The following is a 22890-nucleotide window of genomic DNA, read 5'->3' as shown; positions in this document are numbered from 1 at the left end:
AAGAATACCAGAACTTATGCCTTCCCTGAAACACATTGGATACAATATTTTAAAACCACCAGAAAAACTTAATAAATTAATTTGTTTATTAATATATACATTTATCTGTATACATGGCTGTAATATTTAACACAAGACATGGTTTCTAGAAACCGTCGGTTTAGAATCCTTTTTAATTTAACAAATGGAAAACGATAACAGTGCACTTAAAGATTATTCCACTTTATTAGCTTAAAGCTAATCTATTACATGTATTTAGATTGTGCTTTTCAGTTATGGTAAAAAAAGGAAATTATGGTTTTTTTGGATCTGCCAAGAATTAGGAGTACTACAATCTTACCTGTCACTGCGTGTTGCTTCTACACTTCATACATGTGGGTTGCAGATACTTGTTACTTATGGCATGTGATCCAGACTTTGCAACTGATTCCTTTTTCTTTTCCTTCCTCCTGCTTCAGATGTTCATCAAGTACATAAAGGTTAGCAACCTTCTCTTTTGCAATATTGAATAACAGACCATGGTATATTAATGCATTACAAAGATAAAAACAGTTCCAACGCTTTTTAAGTATTGATTTTGGGGGCAACGAATGTGTTTTTAGAAATGCTTTACTGAGGAAACTGAGGGTGTTAACCTTATGGTGCCCTGCCGGCTTCCAGTTCCTGCTCTTCTGTTTTTCAGGTGGAGCTGATATCACATTTTGGATCAGAGCACTTTTGTCCTTTAAGCCTAATAAGGTAATACAAAACAAATATTTCCTGCTGTTTATCTCACAAGGGATATAGAAAACCTTAATGTTTTTAAAATGAAGAGAGAATTTTCTCTCATGTGAAGTTAGTGCTGTGGAAATGTAAAGTATTCATTCAGTCTCCAATTTGAATGTGTTTTGAAAAACTGTCAAGATAGTCTGAAACATAAATCTTTTATATGTTCTTGTTAGCTTACTTTCTGTTTTATTGTGTTGATAATACATAGAAGCACAGATTGGTAGGAAGTTGGTCATTATATTTCTAAATGCTTTAAGTTAATTATATTTATGGAAGTAGTGAATGAATAGATGTAAGAAATATTATTTTGAAGGGTAAAAGCTAGTGGCCCATAAAACATTACCCCGATGAATGTGACATTTTTGTTCATGTATTGTGAAGAGATGAGCCTTAGTAACTTGTATTTTAATGAAAACCTGTAATGAAATTCTTACTAGGGTTTTCGGTACTAGCATGGTGGAAGAATATGAAGAAATTGCTGACTCCCAGTATCAGTCAGAACGTCAGGAACTATTTGATGAAGACTATGGTAAGTGATTTTAAACAGGTGACTATCAGAATTTTTTTTTTTTTTTTTTTTTTTGGTAATCTAATAGTAATGAATAGATGGTTTAACCTGTTTTAAAAATGAGGGCCCCCAACACAGTAGAGAACTGCTGGGTCAGTGTTCATTCAGAGATGATGCACCTAACCCTCAAGAGACTGGAGGCCCCAGGGAGTTTAGAGGTCAGGTGGGGTTGGGTGTGGGGATATCCACGTGGAGACGGGGGTGGGGAGAAGGTATGGAATGTGGAACAGTCGGAGGGTGGATCTGGTAGGTGGAGGGAGATAAAACATGCTGTGTAAAAAAATAAATTAATTTAAAAAATAAAATTTAAAAAATGTATTTTCTATGTGAGTGCTTTGTAACTTTAATTGTTTCCCAATCCTGTTTGTAAGTTCTTTGTAACTTGAACCTTTTGTTATACCAGGGCTATAAATTATGAGTATATCCCAATTCTGGGTCCAAGAATCTGTTAAACTCATACTGAAACAATAGAAGAAAATATTGATTCTATTGATTTGCCTTGAGCCTTGGAAGCAAGCACATGAAGACCTAAGTCTTTTAAAAGCTCCTTTGAGTCAGAAGGGAGAGGGAAAGTTTTATGCTGGCTTCTTTATTTGATCAAAATGGTATAAACCATAACTTTAAGAATTAAAATTGTTTTTGTTTTTTGATTTTTGTTTTTTGTCATTTTCCTACCAAAATTACAAAGATATTTGCTAAAGTTTGGGAAAATATATAGTTTAATATTTTTGGTTAGCATTAATATATTATCCTTGATTTACATCTGTAAGGCCTCTGAACCTCTTTATGTAAACATGTTTTAGGTTTATAGTTAATATTTACTATATAATGTTTATATGTTAGTTGACTGACAAAATACAGGAACTTTTAAATGCTGTTATTGGAAATAGTTTTCATCAAAGATTTTTTTTTTCTTCTCTTAAAACAGATTATCCCCTGGATTATAATACTGTGGAGGATAAATCTTCAAAAAATCTTCTTGGTTCTGCTACAAGTGAGTATTTGGGGGTTTCCTATTTATACCACTAAAGTCTCAGTCTCTTGCTTTCTTTCTGACAGGCTATTTGTTATAGTATAGTTTAGGATATTTATACTCCCAATATTGACCTGTGTTAGTTTTGAAAGGTACTTATATGGAAGTGGAACACAATTGGTTAAGAGGAGGAATTTAAATGTAAGCATGGGATGGAATCCGATTTGTTACAGTGTAACCTCTTTGCAGTAAAGATAGGCCTATGAGTTTCTTGGAAAAATTAAGGAAGCATCACAAGTAAACTCGTTGTGAATGAAGGCTTGGTAATCTGCACATGCCTGTTTAGTGGTCAAATATCAAAGCTGTTTCCCAAGTGCACCAATAACAGTACCAATACAATACACTGTTGTCAATGAAAAAGTGGTTTAGTTTGTTGCTCTTCCAAACTAGAGTGAATATAGGGGTAGGCTGGCTAAAGGTAAAAGTACTCCCCAACTGGAACATTATTTTTCTGTTAATCCAGAAAAATACTCCTCAACTGGAACATTATTTTTCTGTTAATACAAAATTAACTAAGTGTTTTCTTTATATTTAGAGATTAATAACTGAATAACTAGAGGTCATAAATTGTCTGTCACCATGTATGTATGTATGTGTGTGTATATATGTGTGTGTGTGTATATATATATATATACACACACACACATATATGCACATATATGTTTAGTTGAGTCACTTTCTTTTTATTGTCTCTTTTCTCCATCTCTTTTCTTTTCCATGGAGGATTATAAATTTTAGCAGCCTCCTAGGGATGAGAATAAAAGGGTTAAAAATAACTGCTAGAGGAAAATCTGTTATGTAATGTTCATTTCTTATTAGTTCATTATACTTCATTTATATTCACTGACTTTGTTTTCTTCCATATATAAGGAGAGCACTGTAGCACTCAGCTACAACCCAATCTCCTGTTGCTAATTTTTGGCTTTTTAAATTTGAACAACTGCTTTCAATTAGGACCCATTGTTATATTTATTGCTTATATAAAAATAGTGCTGTGGTGAAAAAATGAGATTGTATATTATATATCTGGATTTTGCTGTCATTTTCTAAAGTATATATTTTTATCTGTTATATGATAATCATTATTCTTAATGATGTTTAGCTAGTTCTAAGGAAATACCTTTTTCTTTTTTTAAGGGAAAGTCCTACTAATAATCTGCATTTTATTTTTTCTTCCTATGGGATTAGTTCATAGATGCCATTAAAGCATAATTATAGTCCGTGTAGGACATTTCCCTACTTGTAGTCTTTGCTCTAACCGTATACTGTTGTACAATACAGACAGAGGATTGCTCTGGTCCAATTTTTTTTTTTTTTTGTCTTTCTCTTTGAGAAATGTGTTTCTTGTTAACATTTTTCTTCTCTTTTTCTTTTATGGGTTTTGATGGGCAATCCATTTGAGTGTTCTGCATATTGAAATAATTTGCATAGGAAATGATGGGGACAGGGAGATGTTACTTGCTTTATAGTATAGAAAAGATTTTGAAATACATACACTTCTTTTATAATACATGTTTTTTCCCATTTATTTATTTACTTACTCATTGATACACCTCTTAATTTTTCAAGGCAAGAGTTGGTGAGAGGGAAGCATTACTGTGCTGTCAGGAAGCTTGCTGATCTGACCTTTATAGTCTTCTGAAAAACTAGTGGTTGCTTTTGAACCCGACTTAGCCACATTGTCTAAGATAGGATAACTGATAGTGTAAGGAATGTGTACATGTGTAGAGTAAGTCTAAATACCGACCGTAGAATGTCCAAGTTTGGCAGTTCAAAGTAAGCTTGAGATTGAGCTCCTTTGGAGACCAGCATTTTGGAAAGCAAATCTAGGGCTTTTCACATGCTAGGCAAGCACTCTGTTACTGTACTGTTTGTTCTGTTCCACTTTATAGATGTTTGAAACATCTGTGTAGGCCAGGTAGCTTCAGACTTGTCATCCTCTTACCTCTACTTCCTAAGCGTTGTGATTAGAGGTATGTACTAACACAAACTTTTCCTTTTTAAAAATTGTGTGCATAGTCTCTACAAAACAATTTTGTAATTTTAATCTTAGTAAAAACTTTTTCTTTTTTCTATTGGGAATATATTTAGTTATCTCTTAATTGATATTCTTGGAGCCAGAAATATTTGACAGTTTGTATTTCAGAATAGTTGCATATGCACAATGAGGCATCTTGAGGATGAGCTATAAGTTTAAACATGAAATTCTCTTGTTTCATAATTTATACACATAGTTCAAAGGTATTTTTTTTATTTAATTTTATTTTTTACTTATTGACTTTGTATGCTTGAAGATAATTATATACAGTATTTTTAGTGTGCCTGCCTGAATTTTGACTTGTGATCTATCCTATGAGGTAATATTTAAAATTTTCTACTTGTAGAACTGTTAGTGCTCAAAAAGTATATTTTGGAGTATTTGGCATTCATGTCAGGCATTAGAGTTATGTAAGTTTTTAGAGTAGTTTTTTTTTTTTAAGAGTTTTACAGCTTAACCTATAGTTAGTATTCACAGGAAGTATATATCAACACAATATATACATACATACATGCGTACATGCCCTATACCTAGACATGTTTGTTCCTATGTAATTTAACTATCACCAAAGGAGATACAGCTGTCCTACAGCAGCATGTGTGCATACCTGTTGGGTCTTCTGACTCCTGCTCTCCTTCATGAACTAAAACGTAAATCTTTTTCATCAATAGGAATCCTCCCTACCACTTCTGCTTCACTTGGATTTTGTCTTGTGGATTTTTCAGATGGCTATCTACTTTGATATTCTTTTAAATTTGTCTTTTCTCTTAGTTACATGTTTAAGACAATGCAGTTTTAAAGTCAACATATTTTTAGAAAAATAATATATGTGTAGTATGTGGTCCTACAAGTAGAAAGGAGAAACGATTGTCCAGGGAGCCGAGAGCACGTAGAAGGGGTGCTACTTTGGCTGGTTTGTCTTGGTATATTGAAACATAGACAAAGCTCCATCTCTGCGTCCTAGACAAAGTGCCATTGGTTCATTAAAAGACTCAACCGTAACATAAAGATGTTTTGTCCCTAGGAGTCTTTCATTCCAAAGGAATAATGTGAGATGAGTAACTTTCTCCACTCAGAGAAATGAGGGAATATTTAATCCAGTGTGGAGCTGTGTTTGACATTACTACTTTACCCATTTGGATTTTAGTGGCTGTGATGATAAGCTGACCCACATTTGACTGTGAATGTAGAACAGTCAGAATAGATGGTTCACAAAGTTGCTTTGTCTCAAAAGACCAAAAAGAAAAAAAATGTTCTATGAACTTAAGGAAATTTTTTTCTTTTCATTAAATGAACTGAGAAAATAGAAATCTTCCAAATTTTGCTTTTGTTACCAAATTATCACCTAAAATGATGGCAAGTAGGTTTTTAAGATATAGAATATTGTGTCTTCTTACAATGGAGCTAGTATTAAAATTAAGTTCCAGATAACACAAAAGACAAGTTCTTTATACAGATTAGCATAGGTTTTGGTTAATTGAATAATAATGACTTTAATTGGAAATCCGAAGTACAAGTTTACTTTGAATACAAGAGAATATAAACTGTAGATTAAAAATTTTGATATTTGTAAAGCAGGCAGTTTTGCCTGAACTTTATTTAGAGGTAGTATAAACAGAAGATCATGTCCAATAGGGTGGTATTAATTTGCATTCAGAATAGGCTTATAAAGAAGCAGTTTCCATTCCTGTCTTGGAGGTTTGTGAAGTGATGGCCATTACTGCCATTACCTCAGGTGAAACATGTCAGCCTGAGTAAAAATCCAGGGCTGTACTTCTCTGTTCATCAGAGTGTCACATCTAAGAGCAAGACACTTGAAAGTGACAGCTTTTGTGTTATTCTGATGACTCTAAACAAAGTACTGAAATTATCATATTCAGATAAAACCACAGTTATGTGCATTTCAGAATTACTTACTGTATTCATAGTCCTCTTTAAAACAGTGAGATTTTCCCCTACCTTACACACACATTTACAGAAACTGGGTCTGTGTGACCGTGCTGAGTGGGTCAGCTTTCTTTGTGTGCCTTCCCTTAGAACTTTGCATTTCACATCTTTGTTTTGTTTTTTTTTGTTTTGTTTTGTTTTGTTTTTTTTTTTTTTTTTTTTTTTGTTTTTTTTTTTTTGGTGTTTTCGAGACAGGGTTTCTCTGTATAGCCCTGGCTGTCCTGGAACTCACTCTGTAGAAGACCAGGCTGGCCTCGAACTCAGAAATCCGCCTGCCTCTGCCTCCCAAGCGCTGGGATTAAAGGGCGTGCGCCACCACTGCCCGGCTCACATCTTTGTTTTTCATTGGAAGTGTCATGCAACATCTATGAGACACTTTTATCTGGAGACTAAGACAGGGGTAACTTGGGAGGCTTACAGTTCAGCCTCTGCCTATTCTTAGTGCTTTGATGTGTGATAATGAAAAATTGATGTCAAATGACTTTTCAAGGTAGACTGAGGAAATTCCTCTGAAATTATAATACATTACTAGAAGATCCCCCTCAACTCCCATCACCAGTTTCTCATGGATTTCTCCCATTCTGTGATTCTTATGAATTTATAAATATCTTTATATAGAAATGGAGGCTTGTATATTTATTAGCTAAATGTCTCCAAAAAATAAACAAAAACAAACAAAAAAGCTCACAACAACTAAGTTGCAAATTGTTTTACCTATTAACCTCAGTTTTGACTTTGACTTTTAAAAACATCTCTTACCCACAAAAAGATATTGGAGGTTATATAACCCACAATATACTGTTTGCCTAATTAGTTTTAAACATTATCAGGGAAATTTAATTATGCATATTATCAATTTATGTGACTGATAGATATAGGACAATATAATACCATACAATTAATAATAGAGAATTTGTCTACTTTTCTTTGGACACCAATCTCCCCATTTTATTTTTATCTTTAACCACTCATTTAGAAAATTGCTTTGTCTATATAAGTTGATTTTTTTTGTTGTTGTCGTTTTAAACTATAGAACCTTCTTAAACATTTGAAATATGAATTTTGATCATCTCATGTCCACATTCTGAACTCCATATTCCAGTCTAGGCTATATGTTGAACTATAATTGAATTTTGTAATGTGTTAAAGACAGTATTTAGTAAAAGGTAGGAAGAAGTTTTATTTAAAAAAAAAAAGAGAGAACTATTCAGAATTCCCTCCAAACCTTAGAATTTCAACTTACTCTGGCAAAAATCTATATCCTATATTAAACTTTGATAGAAAATAAAGATATCTAGTCAAAAGAAAATGGCTAAAAGACCTTTAGGCCTTTTAAAAATTATCTTAAGATTTTAATGAGACTCTTTAGGAATATTGGTATTGTTTTCTGATTGAATTTTGTTTTAGATGCCATTCTAAATATGGTGAATATTGCTGCTAATATTCTGGGAGCAAAAACTGAAGACTTGACAGAAGGTACCTAATCATTTTATGGGTCTTTAAAATAGTTGGTACTTCATGTATCCTTTAAGTTAGAAAAAGGAAGTAATAAACTAACAAAATAGAATTTACATTTAGAGATGAAGAGACCATTGAAAAGAATGTAGCAGTCTTGTATTAGGTATTGTTTATTGACGTTCACAGTTCTTTTTTTAAATGAAAGAACTTCATCTACATAAATTTCATGAATTGATCCCTGCCCCTCCAGATGCCTCTCCCACCCTGGTAGAATTGATCAGCCCAGTATATCTTATGTGCTATACAAGTGCTCTTTTTTATTTCCAGTCAAGTTCTCATGAAATTGCTAGGCTGGTCTTGATCTTAACAGAGCTCCTATCTTAGTCTTGTTAGTATCCGGGTGGGGGCAGGTGCTCCTGCCCTGCCCAACTGAATTGATATTTGATTCTTCCTAGCCATGACAGTAATGATTCTGTGCTCTCATCTCTTTATTGAGAATTTGAAGTCCTAGTGGTACTTTATATTAGCTTTCCTTTTGTATAGCAAATATATCAATATATTAGGCCATTTTATTTTCTTTAGAGAATGGCAAATATCAATTAGTAAAGAGTAACAAATGATGCCTTTTAGTTTTTGAAAACCATTAAGCCAAGTGTAAGCTTCAAAGGTAGCCAGTTTACTTCCTCATTTCCCAATAACCTTTTGGCCTAGAAGCATATTAATCATGTAATATTATACAAAATTTATAATATCAAATAAGGAGTAATGTTCATTCTTTATAGTTGTGATCATGTGCAGTCATGTCTTTCTAAGAGAACTTAGGTTTAAAAGAAAAAACTCCTCATTAGCAAATGTATTTGACCTTTTCCTTCTGCCCTGAGAGACTACAGCTCTTTATTTGTTACATTAAATATTTTATGGTACAGTTTTTAAACATTGATCTCAATGTGGGCATCTTTCTTAAAATAGGAAATAAAAGTATATCTGAGAATGCTACTGCCACAACTGAACCTAAAATGCCTGAATCAACTCGTGTTTCAACTCCTGTTCCATCACCTGAGTAAGTTATGCTGCGACAATAGATTTCTATTAAAACAGAGCTGAGTGTATTAGAAAGAGAAAAGAGCTCACTATCTGTATATAGTCATCGTAAGAGAGCCCAAATCACAGGACAGACATTCCTCAGCTACTCTGGACACTTTTCAACTGCTTCTTTTCTTTTGTGTATATGCACAAAAATATACTATTCCATACCACACATTTGTAGTTTCAGTTTTATATATTACTTTCACACATTGAATCTTTTCTAAAGAAAAACATTTCCTTACTGAGGGTGATTCTAGGCTTGAGGACAGATTTCAAAGGATTCTTACTGAGTTTAGGTTTGAAAGCATTGCATATGTATGTATGAAGTCCCTAGAAAGCCACAGAGGCACCCAGAATACCTAGTGCGGTGCTTCTTGAGCTGTGTTTGTCACACAGCAAACTAACTTGTTCCCTTTCTCAAACTGATTTGTATAGATTTTTTTTTTTTTTAGTATGGGCACATATTAGGCAGTGTTTTGTATATAGATAAAATAACATAAAATATCTTCACTTTGTGGGTGTTTTCTTACCAAACTCATTTATATCATAGATACATGTTATCTATAATAGGCAGTAAACTCAGTGATTTGGCTGATGGGTTATGGTTGTTGTATAAAATTTTAAAATCATTTTTGTGTCTGAGGAACTCTAATAGTGAGGATATTTGAATTTGAACTGTTTTATAATAGTAGGAAATCAGAATTGTAGTAAGAGTGTTTTAAATTTTAATTCCCAATTGGCATACTAATTCAAAAGTAACTTTGTGCTTTCAAAAGTAGAGTGAGATATTTATATTCTGAAAGTGACTATGAAGATATTTATTGAGTGGTTGGAGTGAAAAATACAGCATATGCATTACTGATTCTTAAAAGGACTTAAAGTATGTATTAGTGATAAAGGCATTCTTAGTGTTTCTAATTACCTGGATGTATAATTGCTATTTTTGATTTTATAACTAGGCTGCTTCTTCAGTCAACATAGTTTTTTTTTTTTTTTTTTTTAAAGCAAACTAAGCAAGTTAATTTTATTTTTACATACATAGATGTGCACACATGCAAGTGTGAATATTTTGAAAGAGGACTTCTTTGAGACAGAATCTTCCTATATAGTCTAGCCTAGCCCTAAATTTGTGATCCTCTTGTCTTTCTCCCAAGTTCTGGACTATAAGCACATGCCGCCACATTGGCAAAAATCATTGAAAATTTTTACTTAAAGTTTCTTCATTTATTTACTTTTAAGTTTTTAAAATGATTATATAGCAGTCATTTGGTAAGATAATAAAAATGCAGGACTCCATATTCAAAATTACTACTAAATTTATAGAAAGCTGTTATTTTCTTTTCCTAAGTGTATTTTAACTATAATAGACTAGAATATGTACAACAGTATGTAACTTCATATTTACCAGATTTTTATTTTCCCCTTCCTTTCTTCAGACATTGTTCCTATTTACTGTCATAGTTTGTTCTGTGCCTAATAGTTGATATGCCACTTGAATATGTAAGAAAGAAAATTAGGTTCTAAATGGATCTATGTGGTTATAGATAGCTTTCTGTTAAGAGAAGCATGACTTAATTGGTTTTTATTTTGTTTTCAGCAAAAATGAAAATCTGCTTACATGCTCTTTGACTTTGCTTTTATCATTGTGGCAGATGTCTCTACTTGGAAACATTTTCTGGTAGTAATTTTTAAGTAGGAAATTTTACATATGATGATAATTCATTTTTCGTGTTCATATTACCTGAGTTTTTCATTCAGGTTTTTCTTTGTCCTTTAAGGTTGTATTCAGAAATTGTCTTTATCTCAGACAGAACCACGGCATTGTAATTTGTAACCCCGTTTCTCCTACTATATTCTTATCTAGGCCCTACCACACAGACCTTCTCTAGATCCAGTGGTGAGACAGACAGGTTTATGATGCATCAGTACTTTTTATTAAAATGGTCAGGCATTTGTCTTTTAGTAAGAAAGCTAGCTCAGATGATGTTAAAATTGTAGCTCCTTGCTGGGCAGTGGTGGTGCATGCCTTTAATCCCAGCACTTGGGAGGCAGAAGCAGGCGGATCTCTGAGTTCAAGGCCAGCCTGGTCTACAGGACAGCCAGGATTAGATATAGAGAGAAACCCTGTCTCGAAAAACCAAAAAAAAAAAAAAAAAATGTATTTCCTTAAAAGTAGGTAGTCTGCTGTGTAGGAATTCCCCATAGCATCTCCAGAAATATTGTTTAGAACTCTAGCTGCCTTCTGCAGATGATACTAGGAATCCTGGATTCTAGTTCTAGCTCTTGGTATCTTTAATTTCTAATCTGAAAGAGTGGTGGTAAGACTTGTAATGAGTTAGTGAATGTTATGGAAACAAAGGTACAAGGTTTGTTCAGGGGAGAGAAGTATTCACAAATCTGATGTAAAATACGGTGGTTTGAGCTATTTGGTTGGTTACTTGGTAAGTGGACTTTGTGCTGCCATTTCTGACTTAAGTACTCTCTATATAAAATAGAAAAATTTTCTGTAGGGAAAACTGATTAAACATATTTGTATACAGCTTTGTACTCGGCATTTCTTCCGTAATCCCAATATTTATGTTGTTCCTAATACATTTTCCTTAAGCTTATTTTAACATTAAATTTCTACCTTAAGTGATATGTGATCATGTATATGTATTTCTAGATATGTAATCAAGGAAGTCCACACACATGATACCGAACCATCAATCTCAGAGCCTCCAAAAGAGAGTCCGATTGTACAGCTGGTTCAGGAGGAAGAAGAGGAAGCAAGTCCATCTACAGTGACCCTTTTGGGCAGTGGCGAACAAGAGGATGAGTCGTCATCCTGGTTTGAGTCTGAGACACAAATACTTTGTAGTGAACTGACTTCAATTTGTTGTATTTCTAGTTTTTCAGAATACATGTATAAATGGTGCTCAGTTAGAATTGCTTTTTATCGACAGCGCAGCAGGACTATGAGTAAAGGAAAAGATTTTGTGCCACCTCAGCCATCATTACTACTTCCTATAGAATCAGTAGATGTTTCAGTACTACAGCCTCCCGGTGGAGATGTGGAGAATGAAAATATGGAAAGAGAAAGTGAAACTGTTCTGGATGATTTAAGTAGTGTGCACCAGGGTCATTTGATGAATCACACAGTGGATACAATTGAACTTGAACCAAGTTACCCTCAAACTCTTTCTCAGTCTCTTCTCTTAGATGTTACTCCAGAAATCAATTCACTGTCTAAAGTAGAAGGATCTGAGTCTGTTAAATCTGAGGGAGGACATATACCATCACAAGTGATGCCCCAAGAGAGTTCTGTTGAGTTTGATGCTGAAATGGAAAAAAAAACTGAGAGCTTTAGTTCTGTTGAGAAGGTCTCTGTTATTTATGAAACAAGTAAAGTTAATGTGGTAATGGACAATACTGTGAAAGAAGACATAATCTCCACAGAAGTTGTCACCAAGTTCCCTGAAACAATAGTACTACCACCTATAAACACAGCCACTGTGCCAGAGAGTGAAGGTGTGGAAACCAAACCTAGTATAGCTGATACACTAAAGCATATAGTGACGCCAGTTATGGATCCGTCATTGCCTGAAGTGAAAGAGGATGAACAGTCTCCAGAAGATGCCCTTTTAAGAGGTTTGCAGAGGACAGCTACAGATTTCTATGCTGAATTACAAAATTCTACAGATCTGGGATATGGTAATGGAAATCTTGTGCATGGATCAAATCAGAAGGAGTCAGTATTTATGAGACTTAATAATCGTATTAAAGCCTTAGAGGTTAACATGTCTCTCAGTGGTCGCTATCTGGAGGAGCTTAGTCAAAGGTAAGTACAACCCATTTTACCCCATAAATTTAGCCGCTGAGTATGATCTACAAAGACATTGTGACGGTGTAAGAAGCACTGTTTGAACTGGAAAAAGAGGGAAGGTCATTTAAATGATATTCAAAGCTTCCCAGAATTGTTATCTTTGTCATCTTTTCCATTTTTGTAAATACTTACAGTGACATGCAATTATTGGGCTAATTTTCTGAGTCTTGTTTTCTCCTTTATAATTTTTGTGTTCTTACCATGTTGCTGAGATTAGTCGTGAGCTCTTGTGCTTAATGTGACCTTGTCAGCATCTTAACTGGCAGTGTAGGCCTGTGCTAGCATGTCCAGCCTCATTTCTCTTGATGTCCAGGATCTACTTGGTCATGCCTTTTGTATTCACAGTCCTGAATAGGTCACTTTAAGAAAAAGCAATTGTCCAATCTCAAAATGAGAATTATTTTCCAGTACATAATGAATGAGAAAGAGGATTTAAAGCAATTCTTACTTTGTAGGTACCGAAAACAAATGGAAGAAATGCAAAAGGCTTTCAATAAGACAATAGTTAAGCTTCAGAATACTTCACGGATAGCAGAAGAACAGGTTGGTTTCTTCTTTATTGTATATGTACTTTTCACACTGCAACATGATACTCGTCTTTGTGGAGTGTATTATAATTAATGTGCATCTACAGTGTGTAATAGGTAATAAGTCATTTCAGCCATTAGTAGACTCTGATTTCAAGTACATCATACATTTTTTTAATAATAATAAAATTCAGTTTTATTTTACTTTTCTTATTTTTGATTTTGTTAATCAACAAAGACTACAGTAAAATTCTTTTTTAATGACACTTATTACTTAGATAGTATAGTTTTAAGGATATTTTACATTTTTTTTAGACAGCACTGTGGCTGAAATGTAACTTCTCCAATGCCAAGTATGCCCATTTCATACATTTAGTATAGCCTGGTGCTTTGCTTTATGTGAATATTTAATGTTTACTTTATGGTAACTATATAAAGATTGTTATGTGTGAGTACACATGTATTCTTTTGTGGAATACAAATATTTCCTCTCTCTGTAGTTACTCACAGAAGTATGTCTGTAGTTGCTATTTTCTATGTAATTATTGGTAATTTTCTCTAGTTTTCTCATCAGATTTGTAGAGTGCTAGCCCATACATATCCTAGTGTCTTGACAACATAATTAGCTTCTCATTTCTCTGGTGTCACTTCTGTAGCCGACCTGTATCTCCCTACTCCAACATAATTAATGCCTCTGTCAGCCTGATCATCCTTCCTTTACAGGACTTCCGTTTAGACACTTTTTTGTGTAAAATTTGATGTTATTGGATTTTTAAAAAAAATTACTTTATTTACATTCCAGCCTTTGCTCCCCTCTCAGTCCCCCCTTCCACAGTTCCTCATCCCACTCCTCCTCCCCTTTGCCTCCAAGAGGGTGCTCCCCCACCAGGCTTCCTCCTCTTCCCCCCCCCTTTCTCTCTCTCTCTCATGGATTAGGCGCATCTTCTCCCACTGAAGCCAAACCAGGCAGTCCTCTGCTATGTATGTGCCTGGGGCCTTGGACCATCCTATGTAAGCTGCCTGGTTGGTTGCTCAGTCTCTGGTAGCTCCCCGGTGTCTGGGTTAGTTGAGATTGCTGATCTTCTATGAGATTGGCCTCCTCTTCAGCTTCTTAGATCCTTCCCCTTATTCAACCATAGTGGTTCCCAACTTCAGTCCAATGGTTGGGTGTCTCAGTCAGCTGCTGGTAGAGCCTCTCAGAAGTCAGCCATGCTAGGCTCCTGTGTTAAGTAAGTCTCTTCTCCATTTTTGTCCCTGCAGTTCTTTTAGAAAGAAACAATTCTGGGTCAGAGATTTTGACTTAGTAACCCCATCCCTCTACTTGAGGCCCTGTCTATCTGCTGGAGGTGGACTCTTCTAGTTCACGCTCCCCATTACTGGGTATTTTCACTAAGGTCACCCCCATTGAGTTCTGAGAGTCTTTCACCTCCTGGTCTCTGGTACTTTCTAGATGGTTCCCCCATCTTCCACTCCCTAGGCTGCATATTTTCATTCATTCATTCTGTCCCTCTGAGTTTCTCTTCTGCCTCCCCCCCAATACCTGATCCTATTCCCCTTTTCCCTTCTCTCTCCCCTCTTCCACCCAGGTACCTCGCTCCCTCTGCCTTCTGTGATTATTTTCTACCCCCTTCTAATGGGATTGAAGCATCCTCTCTTGGGCCTTTCTGCTTGTTACACTTCTTATGGTCTGTGGGTTATATCCTAGGTATTCTGTACTTTTTGGCTAATATCCACTATCAGTGAGTACATACCATGCATGTTTTTTGGGGCCTGGGTTACTTCACTCAGGATGATATTTTCTAGTTGATGTGTTAGAATACCTGCTCATGTCTGAACATAGCACACTGGGGCAAAGCAGTTCCACGTGTAAGAGGTTTTAGGGGGACAAAGAGGGGAGAGAGAAAAACAAAGGGGAAAAGAAAATGTGGGCAAAAGTAGGCAAAACTCTGTCTTTTATTTAGGCTGTGATGCAGTCTGTCCACAGGTGAGTGTGGGAAGTGGGCTCTGGGAAGGTATGTGGTCACCATAGCAACAGGTGACATGACACTTAGGTGCAACATCCTGAGTTTGGAGCAGATCTGCAAAACTGGTCTTTTGATGCCAACACTAGTTCCATCCATTTGCCTGCAAAATTCATGATATCCTCTTCTTAATAGCTGAGTAGTACTCCATTGTGTAAATGAACCACATTTTCTGTATCATTCTTCCACTGAGGGCCATCTGTTTCCAGCTTCTGGCTATTACGAATAAGGCTGCTGTGAACATAGTGGAGCATGTGTCCTTGTGATATGGTGGAGCATCTTCTGGGTATATGCCCAGGAGTGGTATGGCTGGGTCTTCAGGTAGAACTATTTCCAATGTTCTGAGCAACTGCCAGATTGATTTCCAGAGTGGTGGTACCAGTTTGCAGTCCCACCAGCAATGGAGGAGTTTTAACCAGTAGTTTTCTACCGTACTAGAGACGAGATAGAAAATGTTCCTGCACTCTGTGTGGTGCCCTTTATTGAACTTTTTTTCATCTTTCACCTTGATGTCCTTATACATAGAGTGACATAATAGTTTTTTGCAAATGGGCAAGAATATAATGGCCCATGTCTTTCTGTGTGGTTCATTTCACTTGAAGTAATAGCCTTCATTTTGGTCCACATTGCTACAAGCAACAATATTTTATTCTCTTTTTTTATAGGGAAATAGTATCCATTGTATAAATGTACCACTGTTTTTTGGTTCTTGTTTATTCCTTCACTGAAAGACATAGGAATTAATGATATAATTTATCTATTGTGAATAATTATGCCATAAACACTGGACATTGTTTTATCTTCTTTGACTACATACCCAGCAGTGAAATTGCTGGGTGATATGAAAAGTCTGTTTTAACTTTTAGAGTAATTTAATACTATTCTGTGTAATGGCTCATCTGATTTACATGTTATTCTTAATGTAAATATTTATTGATTTTGTAAAATGTAAGTAGCAAAAGTAATGCTTATTCACATTTTTCTGTGATAGCTAATGGTGGAGCTTGGATATGATGTCATACTTTGGAAGTTATCTAGCTATTGATGTCATATCTAGAAAAATATTTGAATATTGAATATTGCATTGTGTGTATATAACCTTTCTACATAAAACTTGATAAAACTGCAAAATGATGTGGTTTTTCTCTGTAGTGCTCTTGTTGATTATAGAAAAGAATGGCTTTATTTCTTTTTTATCCTTCCATCTCTTTCTATTTATTTATTGCTTATCCAGATGTAGATAATGATAATAGTATGATTAGTGATAAGTTCACTCCTCTGTCTTAATGAAAAAATTCCAGCATTACACTTTTAAACATTGTGTGTGCTGTTACGATCAAGAAATATTTTTGAGATTTAATCTGATACCTCCTTTATTTTCTCTATGCTTGATATATAGTATCTGTATCTTATATCTCAAAGACCTATATAAGTACTTTTCATGTTCTTGTAATCTTAACAAAAACAAATATATTGATTAAAAAGTATCAACCAGTTTAAGCTTGCCTTTAGTTGTCTGTAACTGTCACAGGCAAATTAGTGTTGTATGTGAGTTGGCTTTCAAAAGAAGTGATTTAATAAATCATTAACTTAGTATTTTTAAAAGACAAACTATATTAGAAAGAACCAAAGGTTTTCAGTAATAAACCCCATTATTAGTTTTATATACCCTTCTTCTCTCACACACAATTGAGGCTTGAAACCTTTTTTGAGCTTAGACCTAGAATAATAAAGGATATGTAGTTTCTGTCAAGTCTTAAGTTAGAGTTTTCAAGTTCTTGGACTTCTTCCTGCCTTTTTTTAGCTCTTCCTTCTGTCCTTCCTTCCTTCCTTCTTAGATTTATTAATAGACTCAAATTTTACTACCATTTGCTTAGTACCCAATGAAGGTGACTTTGGTAGCCTTATTTTCATTTGTAGTAGTGTAGCATCCATTAGATGACATAGGTATGGCTTCTTACATCCCATTGTATTTTGCTATGAAAGGAAAGATTGTAAATTTTTTATATTAACATACCTTATATCCAGAAACTAACTTCAAAAAAAATTTCAGCGTGTCTATTAGCTGCTTTGCTTTAAAAACACATGGTCAGAGTAGCATGTGTGTACCTAGTGATACACTAGTTCATCATCACTACTCTACATCTTGGCAGGAAGTGACAGAATAGTTCCTTTTGAGGGGAAGATTGAGCACAATTCCAGATTCTTATGTATTTTTTTTTAAACTTTTAATCAAAATTTGTGTTTCTCTATTAAGATCTTTGAAAAAATACTTTTTGAAAGAACTTAGTGGTTTTTCCAAATTACACGTTTTACTTAAATTTATAATTTAGTTAAAGTACAGATGAAATATAAAGAAAAATGATCTTTTGTTATAGGATCAGCGGCAAACTGAAGCCATCCACTTGCTCCAAGCACAACTGACCAACATGACACAGCTTGTTTCAAACTTATCAGCAACTGTAGCAGAATTAAAACGAGAGGTAATTGTTCAATTATCTTGTAAAAGACAGTGCTCCTAGGAAGATTGTCAGAAGGGCAAGCTTGTAAATATGCTTAAACTTTCTTAAAATAGCAAAATGCACTATTTTATTGTTTGGGAACTGTGTTGAGAGTTTCGGAAGGCATGGCTTTGGCTTTCCTGACTTGGCCTTCCTAGAAGGCAGGTGTTATGTTAATTCTCTCAGGTCTTTTGGAAACAGCAATTTAGTTTGATTTTTATTCTAAACATTGCAAATCATTGGAAATTACTAAGCAAAGAAATTATCTGGATCATTTCAATAGTGTTTAACATGTTGAGAAATTCCTTGTTTGCTATCCTGCTGAGAATTATCTGTTTATGGACTAGAGCAGAAACAAGAGGGGAACATCTTAGGAAGAGGCAGTTGCAGTAACTTGGCTGAAGTTAACTAAGATTAAGAAGTAGAAAATAGTAGGTTGTTAATTAAGTATATATTTAAAGAGGTAGAATATAAGCCTTCCTGAAATATCGAGTATGTGAGGATAAGAAATTAAGGTTGAGTCTGAGGGAAAGAGTGCAGGTGGGAAGTCAGACTAGATAGCAGCAGAATGTTAAGTGGTGAGCTTAAGTCTAAGGCAGAACTGCTTACTGCACTGCTTTTCTATTTCAAGAAAGAATAGGTGGGGAGAGAACAGAAAGAGTAAATGTCTGTAGTTGGTTTTCAAGCAACATGTTTTGTATTTATGGTTTCCGAGCACCTTGACTGTTTAAAATGACTTGTTTGAATTTTAGGTTCCACTGTCTATTCTTTAAAGTAGTTTATAATTATGTTTATCTTTTCAGGTTTCAGATCGTCAGAGTTACCTTGTCATGTCTTTGGTTTTATGTGTTGTCTTGGGACTGATGCTCTGTATGCAACGCTGTCGAAATACTTCTCATTTTGATGGAGATTACATTTCAAAACTTCCTAAAAGTAATCAGTATCCAAGCCCTAAAAGGTAATGTTGACATTATACTTCATAGTTTTCTCCTTTTATTTTTTTCACCACTGTTTTGTTTTTATCAAAGAAATGCTGAGCAGATAAAAGGACATGAAACCAAAATATTAAAAACATCCTTGTAGCAAGGTGGTAACTATACATGGAGATATTGAATAATCTAGAGAAACTAGTAATAAATGTATCACACCTTTGAATTATTTTGGTTGAGAAAGATGTTCAAATGTGGCATTTAGAGGTGGAAGAGAAGTAACACTCTAAGATAAGATCTTTGGACAAGATTTGTTTTATATTAGCAATAATTGTGTTAATCTTAGGCTCGTTCCATAAGTTATACAGGTCTCAAATCCTCCATTTAAAAAGGCTACACAGTAAGTTAGAGCCCATATATACTCACTCGTGTGTAATGTTGTTTTCTTAATATATTAGGTGTTTCTCTTCCTATGATGACATGAATTTGAAAAGAAGAACATCATTTCCTCTCATCAGATCCAAATCTCTGCAGTTTACTGGCAAAGAAGGTAGATTTTTATGGATATGATCTACGTGTATAAACTGGCTTCTGGAATAAGTATAATGTACACGCTGTGTTTTCATCTGCAACCGAAAAATGAATCGGTTATCTTTGTGTTTGTACTAGTCAAAGCCACTTTATCATTTTCATGCTTTAAAACTCTTTGTTCCTTTGAAAGCCCAAAGGGTGGGGTGGGGGACTTAGTGTTAATTAGCAATGAGTAGTTTTGCTTGCACATGCTCCTGTTTAGAAGTATTTCTTTTTAGAAAGGGATGTTTGAGAAAGTTCAACAGCTATGGAAAACCTGAATGTGCTCTCATAGCATCCTGTGCTTTTCTGCCTCCTCTTCTTGTGCAGGTAGGACCCTTTTTTATCTCTAGTTTAGGACTTTTGAGGCACTTTCATAGCCCCAGAGTTTATAACTGGGATAAACAGATGTGTGCTGAGTGACTATTTTCCTATTTTAGTTCTTTTGTAATTAGTGCTTATTAAGAAACTTAAAAATTTATTCTTATAGCAATAGTAAAATAATTATATATCTTATTTAAGGGTACTTTCTAAATAACTAGCTGTTTTCCCTTTTTGTAGGGTTTTAGTAATTAAGCCGATGTTTCTGTTGTTATGTCCTTCAGAGAGTCTTTCCTGAGTTTCACTAAACTTTCACTCCGTGTGCCTTTATTAAACTTAGAGAATTTTTATAAACTCAATATGCCTGTATAACCTACATCCTAATTAAAAAGTAGAGTGCAGTCTAGCACCTCAGAAACTGCTTTGTATGTTTTCCTCTCCCAGTGTAGGCAGTATTTTAACATCTAATTATTGTGAGTCACCATGCCATTTACTCTAATTCTAGTGCAGTATTCCACTATATAAATGCTGCACATTAACACATTTGCCTGTGGACTATTTTCATTTTGGCTGTTACATGTCTTTAAGATATGCATACATCTGCCAATAGGAACGGAAGTGGGCATGCTGGGTCTTAGTATGTATGGCAGCCTTAGTGAATACCAACGCACGGTTTTCTGTGAATGGCCTCCATAAGCTTTGTCAGGTGTTCCACATCCTAGCAAACATTTTAGTAATTTGGGTCTTGTAGTCATTCTGATTGGCGTATATGCATTTCTTCTTCTTCTTCTTTTTTTTTTTTTTATAAAAGATTTGTTTATTTTATGTAAGTACACTGTAGCTGACTTCAGACACCCCAGAAAAGGGCGTCAGATCTCATTGTGGTTGCTGGGATCCGAACTCAGGACCTTTGTGAAGAGCAGTCAGTGCTCTTAACTGCTGAGCCATCTCTCCAGCTCCCTATGCATTTCTTCTTTGAGGTGTATTCATATAGTTTTGACATGTGGAGATTGTTTTTGTTTTTATCAGTTCTACTCTTATTTTAAGTGAACTAACATTATTTTTCCTCTAACTCTTTAAAGACAAATAGAATAGGCTTTTTTCCTCAATAATAGAATTGCTTCTGTTTAGACAATGATGTGATCTTGACTTTACTTTGTTTTTAAAGAAAGCTGAGGACAATAGGTGGGGACAGTAGGTAGGAAGAAATTGACATCAGTCCTGAGTCTGTCCTGCTTTCCTTCCTTCCTTCCTTCCTTCCTTCCTTCCTTCCTTCCTTCCTTCCTTCCTTCCTTCCTTCCTTTTAAAATTAAAGCTATTCTTGTAGCAGTTTTCTTGGTCTGCCTTAAATTTTCCCACCTTGTGATATTTTCAGTTTTTAATGTAGAAGGAAGGAACCATGTCAGATTGTTTTCTTTTTTTTTAAGCAACAACTTAAATTTTTAAAAATGGTAGCGGTACCTTTTTTCCAGTGAGCCAGCTCATCAGCCTCTGTTTGTCTTTTGTTGAGATTTAAGTAGTGTCCCCTCTCAGTCACATAAATAGCCAAAAATGGGATAGCTAGGTCATGTGACAGTATTGTTTTTCTCTTTGAGTAATCTCCATATTTTCCAAGTTAAAACACCTCGCAACGGTGTTTCATTGTTTCCATATCTACATGTATGTTAGTTTTTGCTTTTCTTTCTAATGATAGATATTTTAATGTCTATGGTATAGCCTACTGTAACTTTTATGCATTTCTCTCATTCATTGTATATGTGTGTGTATACATATGTGTATATGCATACAAGTGGTTGTATATACACATATAGATACACACATGTACATATAAATACACATACGCTAGCATATAAAAGTAAAAGTAATGCATGCGTTAGAGATCTTCCTTTCTGCCTGTAGTGTTTTCACTATCCATTTTGTTTTGTTGTCTGTACTTTCTGTGTCCCATCTAGGCAGTCTTTATGAAGTCCAGAGTCTTAAAACTTAAGTTTTTTTTCTCTTAGTTTTATAGGTTTAGATCTGCACTGTATTTGGAGTTAATTTTTATATGTGACATAAGGGTCCATTTATCTGCATAATTTATTGACTAGATTATCTATTTCTCATTGTGAGTAGTCTAAGCATCCTTGTTAAAAAAAAATCATTTGACCATGTCTCTACATACTGTAATACCCTATTGTTAAATATGTTAAATATATTTGAATTTATGATCATTATGTTTTCTTGGAGTATTGTAGTCCAATAGTCATTATGTAATTTTGTTCCATGTCTAAAATTTCCTGTCTCGAGTGTAGCTGTTCTTACTTTTGCATTTAAATCAAATTTTTTAGGTGATATATAGTTGGCTCTCATTAACTGATTGACTGGTTAGACTACTGATTTTAAAAATTGTTTTGATGCACTTAGAATATTATCATATTATTTTCCATCTGTTAATTTTTTATTTGTTTCTGGTTTTGTCCTTTATTATTTTAACTCCTTTTGATTATAATTATTTTATCTGATTTTTTTGTTAGTATATCCATCATAATTCTTTATAGAGTTAAAACCATACCTTTTCACAGGTTTGGTTATAGCAACAAAATAATACTAAATCCTGCCTCCCATCGTGTGCAATATTACTGTCATTTATTTTGTTTATACATATACATACATAGCTTATACACACATATAAAATCATGTGGATATTAATTTGAATATACTTATCTGTTAACCAGTTAAGGATAAGAAAAAAAATTGTTTTCTTTTTTCTTATTTCTTCTTTTTGAATTATTATTTTTTGCAAGGCAGCTCTGTGGACAACAGCATTCCCTCAATTTTGCTTATTTATGAAAGTCTATTCTCTTTTGAAAAATACGTAAGCAAGATAAGAATTATATCTGATTTTTCTTCCCCCTCAAAAAACAGAACTTTTTTTTTTAAGGAATTATTTTATTTACTTTATGTGTATGAGTACACTGTAATTGTACAGATGTCCGTGAGCCATCATGTGTATGGCTGCTGGGAATTGAACTCAGGATCTCTGTTGGCCCCACTCGCTCCGCCCCACTCACTCTGGCCCCGCTCGCTCCAGCGTAATTTACTGTATCTGTCTTCAGACGCACCAGAAGAAGGCATCAGATCTCATTACGGGTGGTTGTGAGCCACCATGTGGTTGCTGGGATCTGAACTCAGGACCTTCCTTTGGAGGAGCAGTCAGTGCTCTTACCTACTGAGCTATCTTACCAGCCCTAAAAACCAGAACTTGAGGAAGTTTAC

At 34.6% G+C, this 22890-nt stretch overlaps 1 protein-coding gene across 10 annotated transcripts in view; it reads left to right on the top strand.

Annotated features, from left to right (window-relative positions):
- Positions 1 to 22890, top strand: part of Suco (SUN domain containing ossification factor) — a 56776-nt gene that overhangs the window by 28084 nt on the left and 5802 nt on the right. For 6 of the 10 annotated variants that reach the window (XM_031387040.1, XM_031387065.1, XM_031387057.1 and 3 more), the window contains exons 12-22: positions 459 to 479; positions 683 to 738; positions 1206 to 1297; positions 2265 to 2330; positions 7762 to 7830; positions 8782 to 8872; positions 11564 to 12718; positions 13219 to 13306; positions 17690 to 17794; positions 18616 to 18770; positions 19200 to 19291. In XM_031387040.1, the coding sequence (XP_031242900.1) occupies positions 459 to 479; positions 683 to 738; positions 1206 to 1297; positions 2265 to 2330; positions 7762 to 7830; positions 8782 to 8872; positions 11564 to 12718; positions 13219 to 13306; positions 17690 to 17794; positions 18616 to 18770; positions 19200 to 19291 (1990 nt within the window). Of the gene's footprint in view, positions 1 to 458; positions 480 to 682; positions 739 to 1205; positions 1298 to 2264; positions 2331 to 7761; positions 7831 to 8781; positions 8873 to 11563; positions 12719 to 13218; positions 13307 to 17689; positions 17795 to 18615; positions 18771 to 19199; positions 19292 to 19550; positions 19642 to 22890 lie in introns of all 10 variants that reach the window. The other 4 variants (XR_004123186.1, XR_004123185.1, XM_031387083.1 and 1 more) reach the window with 2 other exon arrangements.

This window comes from Mastomys coucha, unplaced genomic scaffold (assembly GCF_008632895.1).
Source record: "Mastomys coucha isolate ucsf_1 unplaced genomic scaffold, UCSF_Mcou_1 pScaffold1, whole genome shotgun sequence".
Classification (NCBI taxonomy): Eukaryota; Metazoa; Chordata; class Mammalia; order Rodentia; family Muridae; genus Mastomys; species Mastomys coucha.
Note: the sequence above shows the minus strand (reverse complement) of the source record. Positions and strands in the feature narration are given on the sequence as shown.